This window comes from Curcuma longa, unplaced genomic scaffold, assembly GCF_044706935.1.
Source record: "Curcuma longa cultivar G26 ecotype Majalengka, Jawa Barat unplaced genomic scaffold, ITB_CL_G26_1.1 utg2646_np1212_2152390_RagTag, whole genome shotgun sequence".
Classification (NCBI taxonomy): domain Eukaryota; kingdom Viridiplantae; phylum Streptophyta; class Magnoliopsida; order Zingiberales; family Zingiberaceae; genus Curcuma; species Curcuma longa.
In genome coordinates, this window is record NW_027435599.1 from 1,747,627 (window position 1) to 1,765,595 (window position 17,969).

The window sequence follows — 17,969 nt, forward strand, 5'->3', positions numbered from 1 at the left end:
GGTGGATTTTTGCTTTTTTTTGAAGCTAGAAAAATAAAATTTATTTTGCCCCTTAAATTTTACCTCATATTTTACAGGATTAATTATTAAACCTATAAAATTTTATTACAAAACATGTCATATTTATGTTATATATATTGATTGTATGATTTGAGTATTTATATTGGATTAGTATAAATACTTATATCAATTTGGTTCAAATATAAAATTCTTTTTCATTTCCATTTTCATTTTCTTAAAAATTAAAAAAAGTTAGTAATTGCACTCCATTAAATCAATGAGAATTTATTTGGTTGGACAGTTATCATAAGCACTATGCATTAAAGTAGAACACAAGTATTTATCTAATACACGTTTTCTTCATCTTGTCTTTGCCTTCTCCTTGGTGTCCCATCACAATTCACATCTAGGGCATTGCTGTCACTTCACCAGATTGTGGTTCATGGCGAACATAAGTAAGCCTGCACGAGAGAGAGAGACGGTGAAGAAGAGGTGTGTGGACTAAAGACTGCAAAGGGAAGAAGAATGTTGGAGTTTTTATTTGCAAACAAAAATTAGGGGAAAATAACAAACAATAAAGTTTGCCTGAGTTTTTATTTGATACCAAGCATATTTAAAGAAGTAAATGGAAAAAAAGGAGTGATCTGCCTTGAATATACTTTTTATTTTATAAGATATTAAATAAATTAAAAGGGGGGCTAGAGATGATCCAACCAAACAGGATGCAAAAAGAACACTTATGTAAGTACAGATGCATAAGCAGTGACCTACTGCTAGTCGCGATGGTATGGAGAAAATGCTCGATGATAGAATCAAGGAATGGAACTTTGTGGAAGTGGATTCTCACCTTTGCTTTTACTCATTTGTGTGGCATCTGATGCTTAGTTTAGTTTATCATTTCCATGCGACAGAATCAATCTCATGTCTAGCTGACTTATAGAGCTCTAGTCGCTTCGCTATGGCATTCCTCTTCTCCATGAGGGATGGGTCCTCATCCAACATAGCACTAAGTTGTTTCTTCTGCAAGGCAAAAATGAATAATGTCAAACTGAACCAATTTTGAAATTTGTATGGACCTAAAGGTCCAAGTAAAATGCATTCAAGAGCAAATGGATGAGCATTCAAGTGCGGGGTCAACCCTTTTAGTTGGCAAATCAATTGGAGCTAAAAAACGAGGCTCATTATAAAATGTATCGTTTAGTACAACTCTTTTGGGTCTTAGTTCTTCTGTTACGGATAGGTTGTCTGTTATCTTAGCAAGTTCATAAAGATTATATATACGTAGTAGTGTTAGTGGAAAACCCATTGCATAACTACATGATAAGTAGGCATCATTTTAATGCATCTCAAGGCTTTCATGAGTGGCTGTGAAATTAAAAATCACAAGATGAGTGTGGTGACTGAAGACACACCTCCCTACTCCCGACATGGGCATAGAATTGATTAAGCAGTGACCTCTTTGCTTCTCGAACTTGACAATGAACAATAGCCTTCGGGATAGTATTCCTCAGTGTGTCACATACCATGGCGACGTACGCATTAACATTGGAGCCTGAAAATCAGATGATGTGCATCTCAAAGAGGCCATTGTGAAGAAAAGAAAATAATCTTAAGCATTAATTTGACTGGGATAAAGAAAACAGCAGGATGAGATGTCAGATATTATCAGAGTGAACTCAAATTAGTATATATTGTACTCTCAGTGAACGAAAACTTTACAACCAGGAGTATCAACTTACCAATCCTCCTTAAATGGTTATCTCCGTATCTATCTGGTGCTTGAGAATTTGGTATGGAGCCAGGAGCTTGACCTTTATCAGGTTCATGAGAAAGTTTCCTGAAGAACTCCACTGTAAGGTAGGTGGACTCCATTTCTACCAGACGAAGAACTGTTTTACGGCCTTCATCTCGAAATCTTTCCAAGGCTTCATTTGCTGCAGCTGCTATGTCTGACTGGAGAGTTGGAAAACGCTTCAATTCCTACCGATAGAAAAGCAGCCACCACTTCATCACAATCCAAACAACAAAAACTATGGCGCCACAGATAAAGTTCACTACAGTGAAAAGACATCCAGAGAACTTGTAGGAAAATGTTATATGATAATTAATGGACATGATAATGAAGAAGCATTTAGGCACAACTTGAGCTTCTAGATAAACAAGAACCAGAAAGCATGTATTACATAAATTATATGCTTCCAAACTTTTACCAGAAGGATGCTTACCTCTGTCTCACCAATGGACTTCCGAACAAGTTCTTTCAGGACAAAGTGCACCTGGAAATTAAAGTGAACGAAATTTGCTTAGGCTATAGCTAAATGAAAGTTTACAAATTAGTTTGCATAGTTGATTTATATCAATATCCAGACAAAAAAAAAATACATATTTGTAGAGCAATTGCATCACACAATAAGCAAAAATGAAGCGTTCATAGAAGCATAGCAATGATATCAAAGGAATAGGAGAGTGGGCAAAGAGAGTTACAGCATCAACAGAAGCCTCTGCAGGACCTCTGAAATAGCCAAGAGAACTATCTATCAGCCTTCTATATCCTTGTTCAGGAGCAATCAAATGGGGCTGATAACCATCTGCCTCTGAAATAACCTTTTTAACATTCTGCAGAGACAAATGCCTATCAAAAGGGAGTTTTTTTAAAGCAGCAGGTAGTTGGTTGTCGAAGACCCCATATATGCGATCTCCACCAGGTCGTCTAGAACAAAAAAAAATGAAAACATAACACAAGTTAAGTTTGCCATATATTTGCCACATTAAAGAAATTTCTCTTTGTCAATATGATTTCAGCAAAACATAGGTCAATCAAATTTTACCAAAAAAGGGAATAAAAGATAAAATCACAACTGCTACCAGTTTAACGAAGGACCAGTACTCTGACAATACAGCTGTGTCAAAAAATACATACATTTTTTTCCATACACAGACAATTGACTGGCTTATTGCTCGGTAAACCAGTAGATAATTGTCTGAGCTTGGACCAGTATCAATACTTACAGAAGATTTAACTGTGCCATCAACATAAGAAAATCAAGTGAAAACAGTTTACCCTCCATCCAAATGTTCTTTGAAAATTCGATCGAATGCACGGCACATCTCCAATATTGTGTAAAGTTGTGCCTGCAAATTCGAACCATGCAAGAACATTGAGTGGGTTAAAAGTTTATGCACAAAAACAGTATTGGGGTATGTATCTTACTCCTCCATCAGCCCCAATAGGCCTGCCAAGCCGATCCAACTCAGCTTCAAGTTCATCAATTGTTTTGTTAATTAAAGCTATTATACTAGGTATTCGTTGTCTGATCACACTCTCCAGATGCTAGAAAAGAGAAATGATTGATTATTTCCAGTATAAAAAATTACCAACAAAATGGGAAAAGAACAAGAGAGCTAAAATGAGAATGGAGAAAGGATCCACGTTGGACAGTAGTTTTGCAAGATACTCTGAACCCATTTTATGTGCTAGATGTCCATAATCAGGGCTGGCAGCAAAATACTCCTGTTCCTTCCGCCGTGCAGCAATCATGTCCACATTCTTGTTGATATCAGCTTGTGAGCGGTTGACAATTCCTACCCAAGGATGTTGCAGCCGATATGATCTTCCTTCCAGCACCTAGAACAACAAAAACAAAGGTAAGCTTTCAAAGGGAGGGTTGCTCTATAAGATATAATGTTCACAAATTTTACATCATAGATTCATTAGTGATGTATAGCTTACATCAAGAGCATTAGTACCCTTGTCCATAAGATCAAGCTTTGTTACAACACCAAAAGTTCGCTCACCTGGATAAATGAACAAAAAATTTACATCCATTGTTTATATGTATACATGTAATCAAAAGGCCTAAGTGATCTCTATTTTCAAAAAGTTAAATGAGAATGACAAACTTACACATATAAAATTTATTATTATTAATCTCTCAAGTATTATATTCTACATTATTATGCTATACTTTATTATTATTATAATGTGCTATTCATAATCGGCAAATAAATTCTGATTATCTGTATCTCCATGAATAATTTAGTTGTCACTAAAACAAATAAGTTTTATCTCACTAAGTAAATATAAGTAAATTCTCTACCTGTAGGATCCACCTCCCTTGCAAGTTTGATGGCATCTGAGGTGGCAATATCTTGGTTAGCAGGAGAAATGGCCAGAATGATACAATTGGGCTACAATTATGGGAAAAAAAACTCAGCATCAAAATAAGGAAGATGATGTTATAGTTTCAATAGAATTTGAAAAATACTAAAGGCTTCCTTGAAAGAGGACACCAAAAAATAGATTTTCTATGGAAGCAATCACACCTTGTGCAAAGTGGCAAATGACCTTGCAGTATGTATATTAAGAAGGCAAGTAAGTTGGAAGAGTCATGTTAGGTTGGGTACATAATCTTGGTGCCTAAGGTTATATAGATAGGTAAAATAGAACCAGAAACCTAACTATTTGTTGTTTAACTCAACTCAAAATTCAATGCATATAACTAATTCCCATAACAATGGAAAAGCAGAAATCTAGAGGCATTTTGTTAACCTTTTCAACATAAGACCGAACCATATCCTCAATATCTCTCACGATGGATTCAGGTTGTCCCTCTGCATAAAAAAGAAGATTCAGTAATTTCCTCAGAATAGAATAATATTGTTCGCTGAACTACAGTTGATAACTTTTAGGTTTAGATCATTACCTACAGCAACCTTGGTCAACCCAGGAAGATCTATGAGTGTTAAATTAACAACTGCAGAAAAGCAATGTGATCAAACAAAATGATCTGGAAGATACTGATTTTTGTGCAGGAATCAGAACATCCATGTATAACAAAAGATCTGAAAATACACCATAAAAGATACAGTATCTTGCATAATTGGAATTATAACAAACAAAAGATAACATTTCCATAGTTTTATGGCAATAAATATATGGATCTTACATGTGATGCATACTTATCCATATCAGTTTTGTTTATATGCATGTGGAATGTGTGTTTTCATGAGGGTACATAACATAAATGATAAGCACAGCATATCTAGTGCGCCAACCATCTTTCCCAATCAATCATATTAACAAAGTTCCAATTCACGCTTTATTCATTTTTGATCAAATCCTATCTGCAATTTTAAACAGCATCAAGTGTGATATTTTATCAGTATTTCTAATCTTCATACGGTAGCATAAAAGTAAAGGAACTCGTGCAATAAGTATCACATGATATAGAAAGTAACTTCAGATACTTGTGTCAAAAACTAACTTTTGTTTCAACATTTACATAAAATAATGCAGCTAATTTTAATAAAAAAGGCAGACCATAACGATGCAATGTAAATATCACTACTATGTGCACCACCTTTGAAGGTATTGTAGGCTTCAGAAAACAAAAGTTTCTACAAATTGACAGACTAAAGCCACAGGCTAAGTTAATACATGCAGGTGATCAGATGATTAGCAGATAACTTTATCTCATCCAACTGATCAAAGCTCACCTTCTAGATGAATTCCCCTAATGAGCCATAGAATGATGTTGTATAGTGGCTATTTTTGGCTCACTCCTGTGGTACCCAATAGAATGGTCACTCTAGCAAGTTTTTTAAAGGCCTTCAGTACCACCATAATCAGTCAGCTATTGAGTGGGAGAAAAGATAAAAGAAAGAAGAACTGGAGGAGAAAGAAAATAGACATTTCAAAGAAAGACTGAGAAGAAAGTGAGAGGAATCTTCTCTTCATTACCCTAAAAATTGATACATCCAAATTGCACTGGAAACATCATCACAGCTGCCTCATCTTGCCTACCTTTGCCACCATCTTGGACATGACCCCTGACTCTGAGTTCACTTGTCATCTTTCCATTTATCATCCACTCACATGATGTTATTTTTACAAAAAAACACTAACTAGCCAAGTATGAATCCTCATGGTTCCTCAGTTGTAGTTGTATTTCCTTGCCTTGGTGCATTCATTTCATCTCAAATCCATGTAAGGGCTTGCAAAAAACATATCAACTTCCAGAATGTAGTTTTTCCTTATGATTTGGTTACCCTCACCATGTAAGGGATTTATAAATTGACTGAGAACAACAGGTAACATTTACAAGATTCATTTTCCTCTTGCGGGAACTTATGAAAAAGAGGAAAATAAACAAATGGTAAAAAACAAATTTATATATTAACATTTATCAACAACAGTTTGTTAAATGAAAACCTGAGCAAAAACCATTGCAAGCATACTAAGTTACTAACCATGTGGTGAGTAAATGCTCAAATGGATTGGGACATTGGATATTTGTTTTGTTTTTCCAGTAATCCGATCAGTTTCATCTGCAATCTCCTTCCTCACAGCAGCTGTATATTTTAAAAATTCAGACAAGATTAATCATGTTGCTCGTACAAATAGATTTAAGTAAAATAATTAAAGCAAAAATTAGAAGACAAAATCAGAAACCTTTCACTGTACTTGAAAGTACTATAAAGGGTATCAATTCATCAAAATTGTTCAATTTAAAAGAAAGAGGAATTGAATATTTCATCCATCTACCAAGCAAGTAGAATCAAAGAATCACTGCAAATATGCAAGGTCTTTCCGCTTAGAAAAAATATGAGAAAAATCTAAACGTGAAACAGTACTACTACAAAAACGAAAAGTTCATTACAAGATATTGTGCGCATAAATTGAGCTACTAATATTCTTCAGAAGAACAGAGAAAAAGTAAATGAGTTAGTGAACCCGATCGTACCAAAGTCGGTGTACTTCCTCCTAGGAGCATGAAGAAACTCTGCGTATTCCGACCCGCTCTCAGTCTTGTGAAGCTGCAACACCAACGGCCTCCTGGTCACAATACCTGATCCAAACGCACAGATCTCAAACTGTCTCCCAAGGAATAAGAAGACTAACACGGATCGAAACAGATCCTCATTGAGTAATTACCAGATCCACGAGGCAAGAAGTCCCTTCCCACGATGCTCTCTAGCACGGACGACTTCCCCGAACTCTGAGATCCCGAGGAAGCAGATCAAGAGCCGATGAACAAGTCCAAAAATTGGACAGATTCAAGAAATAATAAAGCTGGAAATGGACTAGGAGCGAGGGGAGACGCATCGTTACCTGACCACCAACGACGGCGACGGAGGGGAGGGCTTCCCAGAGGGATCCACCCTCGCCGCCGTAATCGCCGAGGACGGTGCACGCCCTCTGAATCCGGTTCACAAGCCCAATCAGGCTCTCCATGGTCGCCATTGTGGTGGAGGACGAGCACGGCGAGGGAGGAAAGCGGCGAGATCCGCGAGAAGGAAATTAAAAAAAAAAACAAGAAAAAATGGTTTTCGAGGTGTCCTCCACAACGTCGCCATTTAAAAAGGTACGGGACCGGCGATTCAGTTGGACGGATCCTCGCCGTCCATCACATGAGGTTCCATGGAACCTCCGTCAAAATGAACGGACAGGATCGGTGGTAGCTCGAACTGACCCCTCGAAGATTCGAAGTGAACTAATAATTTGAAAACTCGATAGACCTCCACCAACCACCCACCTTCCTTGCTTGCATTTTTTTTTTAAATTTAAATTTAGTTTTAAAAATTAAATCATTTTATTTTTGATCGTTAGCACAATCAACTTTATTAAATATCTGAATATATCTTATTAAATTTAGAGTTCAATGCTAATCATCTAACATAAACTTAAGACTTTAAATATTTGATAATTAATAATCGAGCCAACCAGAACAACCTATGGTCAATTGCTAAGTAAAAAATAAATTATTTAACTATTAATAATCTTAAAGTAGATAGTAATTATTAATTTTTTAGTATGCAAAAATTGCTGCTTATTTCAAAAAACAAATTTAATTAGAAATTAATCTAAAAATAAGAATTATTAAGTTAATTTAAATGGTAAATAGACGTTATCTTTGCTTATTAATTAATTATTAAACAAGTTAAATTATTAATTTAATTGAAGACGTGAATTAATTGCATCCTTACTATATTAAGATAATTAATTAATTATTAAAAAATAATAAATTTTCTGATTTACTGCCTAAATTAAATATATGCATTAATTAAATTCTATGAAGATTTATTTAAAATATGTTTAAATATATATTAAAACTCTCTTGAGAGATTATCTACTTCTAAAATTAATCTAACAAAATTTGAATACCTGAATTATAAAAAAATAAAGATATCAATATTTTCATTACTCTTCGATACAGTGCAAAGAGAAAAAAACTAAGGGAAAACATTTGTAATCAGGAAACAGATCCATGATGCACTTTCAAAAAAGATGGCATTACATGAATGTGCATGATGACTATGAGCAGTCAGTAACTTATTGATATGAACAAGTTCTTATATTCAGACACTAACATAGCTCAATCACAGAGATTGATGTATCGGTTACCCATCCGAAGTTGCGAGTATAGAGCAAAAATTCATGCTTTGGGAGACAAATTATGTAGTTAACAATGACGGTTAGGGAAGACATACTCGAGATAAAAATGAATTAATGAAATATTTAACTTATGGAGACTGGACCGTTCTTCCGTCCTCTGTCCCTCTCAATTGCAGGTCTTAAAGTTACAACATGTTCGATCCTAATGCTGCTTTGATGATAGTTCAGCTTCTATTTGCCGTGCTTCATCTACCAAATCCTTCAGTGCTTTCGACTTCTGTGATTCATTGATAATTTTTTCAAAGGCTGGATTTTTCATAATTGTGATGGTAAGATCCACCAGGTGCTTCAAGCACAAGATGTAATGCTTCTCGACATCGGGGTATTTCAATACCATGCTCCATTTGTAAGACTACATAAGAAGAAAAGAATAAATGATTAACACAGTCTATCAGGAAACTTGCCAAGCAGTTGCAATTCAATACCAAATGAGATTTTTTTTATAATGGACAAACATGGAAGAGATTTTTTCCATGACAAACTGGCATTTCAATCCACAATGTTTATCATAAAATAACAACTGTTTGTCTAAAGGCAATAATTGGTACTCTTTAACAATTGATAATACTCATTCCTTGCAGTTTGGGGTTCTGCTGGTTCAATATTTGCGTCGAGAACTTTGTGAGCCTCATGGAGAAAACTAAGTATAACTAACCACTAAAGAACATCAATAGCATTGACTTGCTCCAAAAAAGGAGGTCAATAACCAGAAGATTTTTTCCTTTTCAATTTTAATTTCTACCTTCGCCGCCTCTTAAACCATCGATAAGTTTCTCTTGCAAAAAGTCTTGGTTATTGCAAAGCAGAGGCTTCACCCAACATATGTTAAAAATCCACTGGGGTTTGGATGAGCAAAATTCAGTTATTTTTACCCATTTAAGAAAGAATATGGAGGGCGTTACGTGTGGGTATCAATGAATCATAAAGCATAGCACAAATCATGACACATGATAAACAAAAAGTATTTAAACTGAGTTATAGATGATATGAATTGAGCTATGGTAATCTACACAACAGTGCGGAACTTGAGCAGAACAAGGAGTTTAACTACTGAAATGCTTAGCTGTTGTCACCACGGGTGAATCACAGACAATAACGGTTGTGTTCATATAGAATACAGAAGTTGATGTTATGTTCATGAAAAGAGGAGTTCAATTTCAAACTTTGAGTGGAACAAAATCAACAAAAACATGTCTTCAGACTTTGAATTGCATGCTGAAAACATATCTGTGTTCACCCATAGAATTGTTCAGTTAAATAGGTAGTTTACTTTCTCAAAGAGCTGAGCCAGAACTAAATTTTAAAGCTATTTTCAAACTGAAGTTTCAGATGCAGCTAAATGTTAGTACACCGTGAACAGGCACAACACACTATCTCTTAACTAGACAATAATCTTGAGTAGATTTCAATCTAGGATAGACTGCTAAATAACTAAGATTTAAGAAAAAAAGAAACAATGCATGTATGGTGTACCTCTTTGAATATAGAAATACACTCGCAAAGAGCAAATTCAATTTCTGATGGATATTCCAATGCATCCTGAATTTAGAAATGCTAAATACATGTAAAAAAGCAAGATAGAATATTTTTAAAAAGTAATATGAAAAATATCATAAACAAGTTGCTCCAAAGCAAAATGTATAGACGGGATGCAGTTCAATAGTCACTAAGTCAACCAAGAATTAGTTTATAGCTGCTTGCAAATCTTCTTGGAAAGCAAGACCATTTGCAAACTATTCCTGAATAAGATACTGTATTTTCCACATAGAAAATACACAATCTGAATGGCTGTAGTGAACATACATCTTGCCCAATCCCATCAATGTAGCCAACATAGTCAATAAATGAAGGGCTGAGAAAGCCAATTACTTTCTTTCAATAGACTGATTGGAGAAGCCCAAACCCCAATGCCTGTGTTTAGGTAATTGTTTACAAAAAACCAAGTCCAAGGTACCACCTTTATCCATTTAGTCCAAAGTTAATTCTAATACACTTCCTTGTTCATTCAGCACGGAAATATGTTGGGTGTCTTTATTCATCATTATTTCAAATATATTCTCTTGCTCATAAAAAAGCCAACTTAGAATAAAATGGTCAAATATAGTCATCATATCAGGCAAAATATTATAGACGCTAAGAATGACAATTTTTTTCAAATTGAGAAAAATGAATTTCCTGTAGATATTCTTGGGACCTGAGACAAAACTTGATCACCTATCACTATTTTGTTCATGTTGTCGTGGAAGGACTTCAAAGATGGCATTCTGTTTATCCATATAAGAATAATGAAAATAAATATGATCCAATATGTCCCCTGCCAACTACTAGCTGGATTAGCTTCCATTATAAAAATACTAGACAATCTGAATCAGAGATGCTTCACCAATGAATCTTAGAAGATAAAATTGACTTCAATTAAAAAAAGACAATCTATATTCAAGATACAGAATGGACAGGAAGCATTAAGGTGAATAAGAAACACATCTAGAGGTAAACTGCAATTCTCTGTTTTCATTTGTACTAAAAAATAGCTACTTGCTGTGGATACTGCAACAAGCATACGTTTGTTTATATTGGAACTCCTTGCACAGTTGTGAGCAGTAACAAATACTAGATGCTTACAGTGTAGATTGATCTCTTTCTTAATAGCTTAAACTTTTTTAAGTGGCTACTAAATCAAATTTACTCAAAGGAGGAGGTGTGCATGATAAACAAGAGAAAATAAGTTCATAGTATGGACATGTTTTAATACCTATTTTTTTATAGTGTCTGTCTAACACTATGATCTAATCTGAGATTGAGGGATGGATCAACTTCCACTGGTTCATCCCTTGTTGACTTTTGCTGAGTCAGTTGTTGGATTGATCTCTTCAATTGACTCGGCTTTTATCGACTTGACTCCTAGCCAATCTGTCTTTAGTGGCCTGGTGTCGAATAGAAAAAATCCTGATGAATCAGCTTTTTTGAAAGAGACTAACATAAGATTAGAAAGGGGCTAAGACGTATCTTGGCGTGTCCCCTCTAATCCTGCTTGCAGTGCAGTAGATTTAAAGAATAGTAGAAGAATTGAATTTTTTTTTTGTTGTTGAAATGACTACCTTATATAGAGAAAAAGACGTTTTGCTCTTGTAATGGTTGCACGCCTTCCCTTTATTTGGCATCATTATTCTAGGCGGCTACATAGCCCCCTGTATTTGTAACTATTGCACCCCTCCAGCCAATGCTCATTATTGTTGATAAGATAACCATCAGACCTTTTGACTTGATGTCTTTTCCGTAACTGATGTGCCTCTTGCTCTACTACACGCTAGTTCAATCTTGTTAATCTGTTCAAGAAAGTCTTCCGTTGACTCAGCCCCAACTTTGTTGAATTCGACAAAGTTGCTTTAATTACTCCCGAGCTCTCAATAAGTACTCAGCTGAATCCAAAGTTAGCATGATCTAATCCAACCCAAACTAGGTGCAGCTAAGACTCCGAGTGACTCAAATCTACATTGATTGAGTTAAGGATATGCCACGTAAAGCCTACGTTGATTGAGTCAAGGACATGTCACATAGAGTCCTTATTTATACCTCCATATAACCCCGTAAATGACAATCTGAAATCCATTAATCAGTTATGGTTTAAAAGCATGAGACTATGAATAGCATAGGTAATATAGGTAATGATGAAAGGAGATATATTTGGACATTAACCTTAATCCCAATCCTCTTTATCTTCTACATTTTTTTTCCTTTTCTCAATTAGGCAAAAAGATCTTATAGGCTGCGTTTGGTTTACAGTAGACAGAAATACAGAGACAGAAATACAGAGACAGAAATACAGTAGAGACAGGGATGCATTTACAATGGTCTCTGTATCGTGTTTGGTAATACATAGACAGGGACACTGTTGGCTGATTTCGGCCGGAATTCGGCCGGATTCCGGTCGAATCGAGGTCGGAGTCCGACCGCGGTCGACGCGCCTGGCGCATATCAGGGTCGGAGTCCGGCCGCGGTCGACACGCCGGCGCCGGGCGCGTCGACCGCGATCGGACTCCGACCCCGATTCGGCCGAAATTCGACCGGAATCCGGCCAACAGTGGCTGGGGTGCGCAGGGCTCTGTTTTTGGTCGGATTCCGACCAAATTTCCGCCCACAATCCGACCGGAATCCGACGTCGGCCGGAGCGCCGGCGAGTTGCGCGTCCAACGCGCTCGGCCTGGCGGCCGGCGATGACCGGACGGCGGCGCGACGGTGCCGGAAGCGGAGATGGGTAGTTTTTGTCTCCGTCTCCGTTTCAGTGTCCCAATTTTTACAGTGGACAGAAATGGAGACAAAGACGGAGACAGAAATCCTATTTTTGTATCTGTCTCTCAAAATCAAACGGGGACAGAGACAAAAGTTTCTACTCTGTCTCTGTATTTATGTCCCTGTCTCTGAAACCAAACGCAGCCATAACGATAACTCTCGACAAGTCCTCTGACATGTGTTATTCTTACAAAATCAATCATGTCACAAAAAGAAGATATTGTCAGCAATCTTGAATGATGCGATAGATTTTTACCACATCATATATACCCATCATTGTTCTTAGATAAATTTAAAAAGAAAATCATAAAAACAAAATTCTGAAATGATTTTTAGAGCAATTGGCCAAATAATAATAATTAACATGAGCATATTTTACAATAATTGTTGCATCCAAAATTCACCTCTTATCTCTATACACCAATAACAAAGTTTAGTGATGAACTTAATTATATGTTCAATCACTAAGGAAGAGTTTGAGACTGAGAAAGAAAATGGAACAAAAAGAGAGAGCGCTGAAGCTTATCATTATTAACTCTCTCCTTTTTGACTTGTCTAAGGTAGGAAGTTTTAGTTTTAGGGTTATTGAATCTTAAAATTTATGAGCTGTATTAGGATTTAGGGATTAGGGTCCCCAAGCAATAACTAAGGGTGTAATCAAATCGAGCCGAACATTAAGAGGCTCGAGCTCAATTCGTTTTCCCTAAGCTCAAGCTTGACTTGATCAGTTCGATTCGAACTTTAATTCTTAAGTTCGAGTTCAGCTTATATTGAAATTAAATAGTTCACAAATAGCTTGAGCTCGGTTTAAAAATGACTCATTTAAAAGTTAAACGAGCTCAACTCGTTATATATATTGTGTGTCTTATAATGTGTGATTCGTCTGTGAAAGAATATTCAGAGTGTCCATAAGTGTTTCGGGCGCCCAAAACACTAACAGTGTAATTTTTTTAATTTTTATATTAGTTATTTATTTTTTAGTTTAAGGTTAAGTCATTTAAGATTTTAACTTTAGGATTTAGGAGTTGAATTATAATATTAAATATAAAAAAAATAAAATAAAAATAAATTAGTTGCTCACAAGATGTATCAGATTATTATTCCGTACTTATTATCTGACACACCTCCTAAGCAACTAAATTTTTTTTTTATGTTTAATATTATAATTCAATCCTTAAATTCTAAAAGAAAAATCTTAAATGATTTAACCGTAATACATTGTTACTGCTCCGGACGTCTCGAATATTATTATATATATAATATGATAAACAAGCTTCTTAACGAACATGTTCGTGAATCTCCAAAAGAATATGTTCACGAGTTCACGAACTAAATACTGTTAAGCTTAAGTTGGCTCAATAATATTTTCAAGTTTGAAATCAAGTTCGAACTTGACTCATTAGCTTAATCGAATGAATTTTTTTTTTTTAATCGAGACCCCGAATGGTTCGCTAACAACTTACTACGTTTACACCTACAGTGACAATAATTTGCATGCCATCCATCGTCATGCTCGACGCCCAGGTGACCTAGCTATCTGTTAAACTTACTCATTAATTAATTAATTTATTTATTAATCATTCTATTTTTCAAAACAAATAATAATAATAATAATAAGCTGTCCTCCACCTCTCGCTCACGTGCCAACCTTCATACAAGATTTTTGGAACCTTCTGCTGCTTCTTTTCCCTTTCCCCCTCATCCCATGTGCCCTCTCTCTTTCTCCAATTACAACTTCACTAATCACTAACAATTACCACCTTAAACTTATTTTTATAATTAAAACAAACAATTAAATACTAATTAAAAAACCTGAGGTTGAAGGATATCCTTTATTTTTATTATCCGAAGAGACATTGCAAATTAAAAAATAATTATTCTAAATAATTATTATAACTAGGGAATATTTTTAAACAAAATAGGGATATTTTAAGATAAAAAAATAAAAATTGATAATTAAAATAAACACCAGTGCATCTTTTTTATTATTATTATTATTTTTTCCTCTCATGAATTATGAGAAGTGGTCCATCCTTAGATTTAGCAGTGACTGGCTATTGCTTTTGGGCCGAGGGCCCCACCCGACGCCGTGTTGTGTCGTTTTGGGTTGTGCTTCGATTATGCGGGGTGACCGTGGTCAACCCTATGCGATCGCAAGCAGACAAAATCTCCTGCGAATCTAATTTTTTAAAAAGGTTTTTTTTATTGTGGCAGTTTGGTAATAAAAGGGAAGGAGTGAGGGCGTTTGTGAGATGGAAATACGCTGCGCCATTTAATTTGCTGTCTCTGTGTCTTTCTCTTGGCTTCCACCCTGAAGCAGCTCGGTGTTGGTGTTGCTGTCATCGCCATGGTCTCTGTGCTGCGCAGTGGCAAACCCTAGATTTGTTTGTTTATTCGTTTTATTTATCGTGGATCTTGAGTTTCTCCGCGATCTCAAGACCCAAGGCGAAGGGCTGTTTCATCTCCTTTCCCTTTCTTTGATTGATTGCGTAGATGAGGCGGCGGAGGAAGGCTTCTTCGTCTGCGGGCGGGGCGGAGCACCCCCATTCGCGCCGCCGGATGCGTGGTCGGGATCTGTTCTTCTGCTTCGGCTCCCAGCCGTCCGGCGGTGCGGCGTCGTCCGCCGGCGGCACCGCCGCCATGCGCGCGCCCTCTTCGAAGTCCGTCCTCAGTCCCGGCCGCGGACGCGAGGCCTCGGCGGGGCCGTCGCTCTCGTCCTCGCTCAGCCGCCGCCTCCGCAGCAGCGGGAGCGTCAAGGGCGGCCAGTCGCCGATGTTTCCCTCGGTGGTCGGGGGGCGGCGGAAAGGCGTCGCCTTTGAGGCCGCCGAACCCTCCTCGCCCAAGGTCACCTGCATCGGCCAGGTCCGCGTCAAGAGCAAGAAGAAGGCCGCCGCCGCCGCTGCTGCCGCCGCCGCCAAGGGCAAGGGCGTCGCAATGCGGTCGCGCTCGATGCGGGGCAGCGAGATCGAGGCCAGCTTCCGGCGGACGGAGGGGATCGGCGGGATGCGCGAGTGCCTTCCGAGCAGGAACCAGAGGTGGGTCTACCAGCTTCCTGTGAGCATCTGCGAGGCGCTGCGGGCGATCGGGTCGGAGTTCAATTGCTTCTTCCCCTGCGGCGGAAGATCCCTGTGTTCCTCTTCGCGGTCCGGCGAAGGGAAGGAAGCCGAAAAGAGGTCGAATTCTTGCGGCGCCGTGTTGGCACGGTGGCTGATGGCAGTTCCCGACGCCAACGACGGGAAGAGAAGGGAGATGGATGATCGGAAGCAAAGGGAGATGACGATGCTAGTGAAAGAGCGCATAGACGGAGAAGACTTGGAGCTGGAGACGAGGGAAGAGGTGGTGATGGTGTTGGAGAAAGGGGAAAATAAAGAAGACGAGGAAGCTAGGGTTAGCATTTGCATTCCCCCCAAGAATGCTCTGCTTCTGATGAGATGTCGATCCGATCCGGTGCAGATGGCTGCACTGGCGAGCCGGTTCTGGGAGTCGCCGGCGATGCAGGTGCGCGTGGACGAGGGCGACGGGAAAGGGGAGGAAGATGGTGCAGATGGAGCATCAGAGGGAGAAAAGAGGGATTTTGAAGTTGCTAAAGAGGAGCTGAAATCGCAAGGCGATGAAGGAATGCGAGGAGGCGATCAAGGTGCGATTTTGATAGCAGAAGAGGCAAAAGAAGAGACGATGCGACTCGTTCCTGATGAATCGAAGAAAGAACTCAGGAAGAAGTAGCTGTAACTGATGCAGAGAAAGCAGATTCGGAAGAGATCGAGAACAAGACTCCCATGGAGGATAAGAAAGCAGAAGGAAAGGAAGATGAAAAAGGAAGGAGAGCATCCAACAGGCATTCTTCCAGATCGAAGGAGACGAGCAAGAGGCGCAGCTCGGCTTCCAGAGAGAGGGACAGGCGGCGGCATAGCTTCTCCACCGACAGGGAGGTAGGGAGGTCGACCTTGGGCAGCGACAAGGAAGCAAGGAGAGCAAGTTTCTCCGGCGAAGCCAAGGGGAGGTGGAGTTTCTCCGTCGAGAAGGATGGTCTAGGACTAAGATAAGATGGTTACAGAAGAATTCTCAGCCAAAGAGAAAGGATTAACGGACAAGATTGTGGTTCAAAATTCTCCTTGCGTCGAAGAAAAAGAGGACTCCGGTGAAGTAATCGATCGAGCCGGAGGAGGGGAAAGGGCGGTAGGATCGGAGGTGGGAGAGAAGAAAGAGCCGGAGAAGAAGAGCACGGCGTTGCCTGACTGCCTTCTCCTAATGATGTATGAACCAAAGTTATCAATGGAGGTTTCCAAAGAAACTTGGGTTTGCAGCAACGACTTCCTACAATGGCAGCTTCACCACCCTAATTATCGGCCTCGGCAGCCTTCCAAAGCCACCGCTGCTATCGGCAACATGACTGATACCTCCACAAGCGCCGCCGCTGGCAGCAACAATGGCACAAGAAACACTACACTGAATGAAGCAAATAAAGACGAGGTAAACAGTGGGAACACAAGTGACAGAAGCATGGAGAACAAGGAAGCTGTTATTTCAATCCCGGAGATACCTCAGCCGCCTCCACTGCCATCTCCTCCTCCACCGGCACCACCCTCTGCGCCAGAGGCAGAGAAGAAGTTGAGAGGCAATGCTGGTGCAGTGCCCACTCCGGTGCCACCTTCTGCGTATGGGCCACTAGTGCTAACACGGTGCAAGTCGGAGCCGATGAGGCCATCGGCGAAGCTGACACCGGATGCCTGCTTTTGGAAGGACCGGCATCGGCCGATCGGAGCCACCGGAATTGGGTTCTGAGTTGATCTACCAATCTGATTTGAATGATTCTGCCCACTTCGGTAAGCTAAGCAAAACTGTATTATCCACTGCTCGAAATGTCGATCACATTCTGTGGTATTGCTGTTATGTAGCTTGTTCAATAACAATATCAATGGAAAGTCCATGCAAAATTTGTATCTTGTCCTTTTATTTGTCACTCATGATCATCAACTCAAGATGAAATGAAGTCGTCCAGCAAAGTGGAGGCCCCTCCCAGCCCTTACCTTGATCATCCTGCCTGCCACTTCACAGTGGTAAAAAGAAGGCAGAGAGGTGGAAAGCTCATGCATGATTGGAGAGCGACCTGAAAATCATTTCTCATCTCTGCCATGGCCATCCATGTTTTGCTCAGGTTCATCACTTTGGCTGCGAAAGCTTGTCACTGCCATCTCCTTTTTCTTACGTCTTTTTGGTATCTGTC

At 38.8% G+C, this 17,969-nt stretch overlaps 1 protein-coding gene and 1 pseudogene across 1 annotated transcript; one reads left to right on the forward strand and one right to left on the reverse strand.

The window, feature by feature from the left end:
• Positions 1–269: 269 nt before the first annotated feature.
• On the reverse strand, positions 270–7,300 carry LOC141819889 (phragmoplastin DRP1C-like). Its single transcript, XM_074707145.1, has 17 exons — positions 7,112–7,300; positions 6,935–6,998; positions 6,744–6,848; positions 6,250–6,351; positions 4,704–4,754; positions 4,550–4,611; positions 4,098–4,188; positions 3,731–3,795; positions 3,431–3,625; positions 3,212–3,331; positions 3,062–3,132; positions 2,485–2,710; positions 2,226–2,276; positions 1,740–1,980; positions 1,413–1,552; positions 848–1,020; positions 270–461 (listed from the first exon to the last, which is right to left on the reverse strand). Exons 1-16 carry the CDS (start codon positions 7,241–7,243, stop codon positions 895–897), a joined length of 1,842 nt encoding a protein of 613 aa, XP_074563246.1. The 5' UTR covers positions 7,244–7,300; the 3' UTR covers positions 270–461; positions 848–894.
• Positions 7,301–15,070: 7,770 nt separating this feature from the next.
• Positions 15,071–17,868, forward strand: LOC141819861 (uncharacterized; annotated as a pseudogene).
• The last annotated feature ends 101 nt before the right edge of the window (positions 17,869–17,969 follow it).

Excerpts from the sequence above, each read along its gene's own strand:
- LOC141819889 (XM_074707145.1), bottom strand. The coding sequence starts at position 7,243 with ATGGCGACCATGGAGAGCCTGATTGGGCTTGTGAACCGGATTCAGAGG. Across the intron at positions 6,999-7,111 it reads TCGCCGTCGTTGGTGGTCAG|AGTTCGGGGAAGTCGTCCGT; the intron begins GTAACGATGCGT and ends TCGGGATCTCAG. Across the intron at positions 3,796-4,097 it reads AAGGGAGGTGGATCCTACAG|GTGAGCGAACTTTTGGTGTT; the intron begins GTAGAGAATTTA and ends TCATTTATCCAG.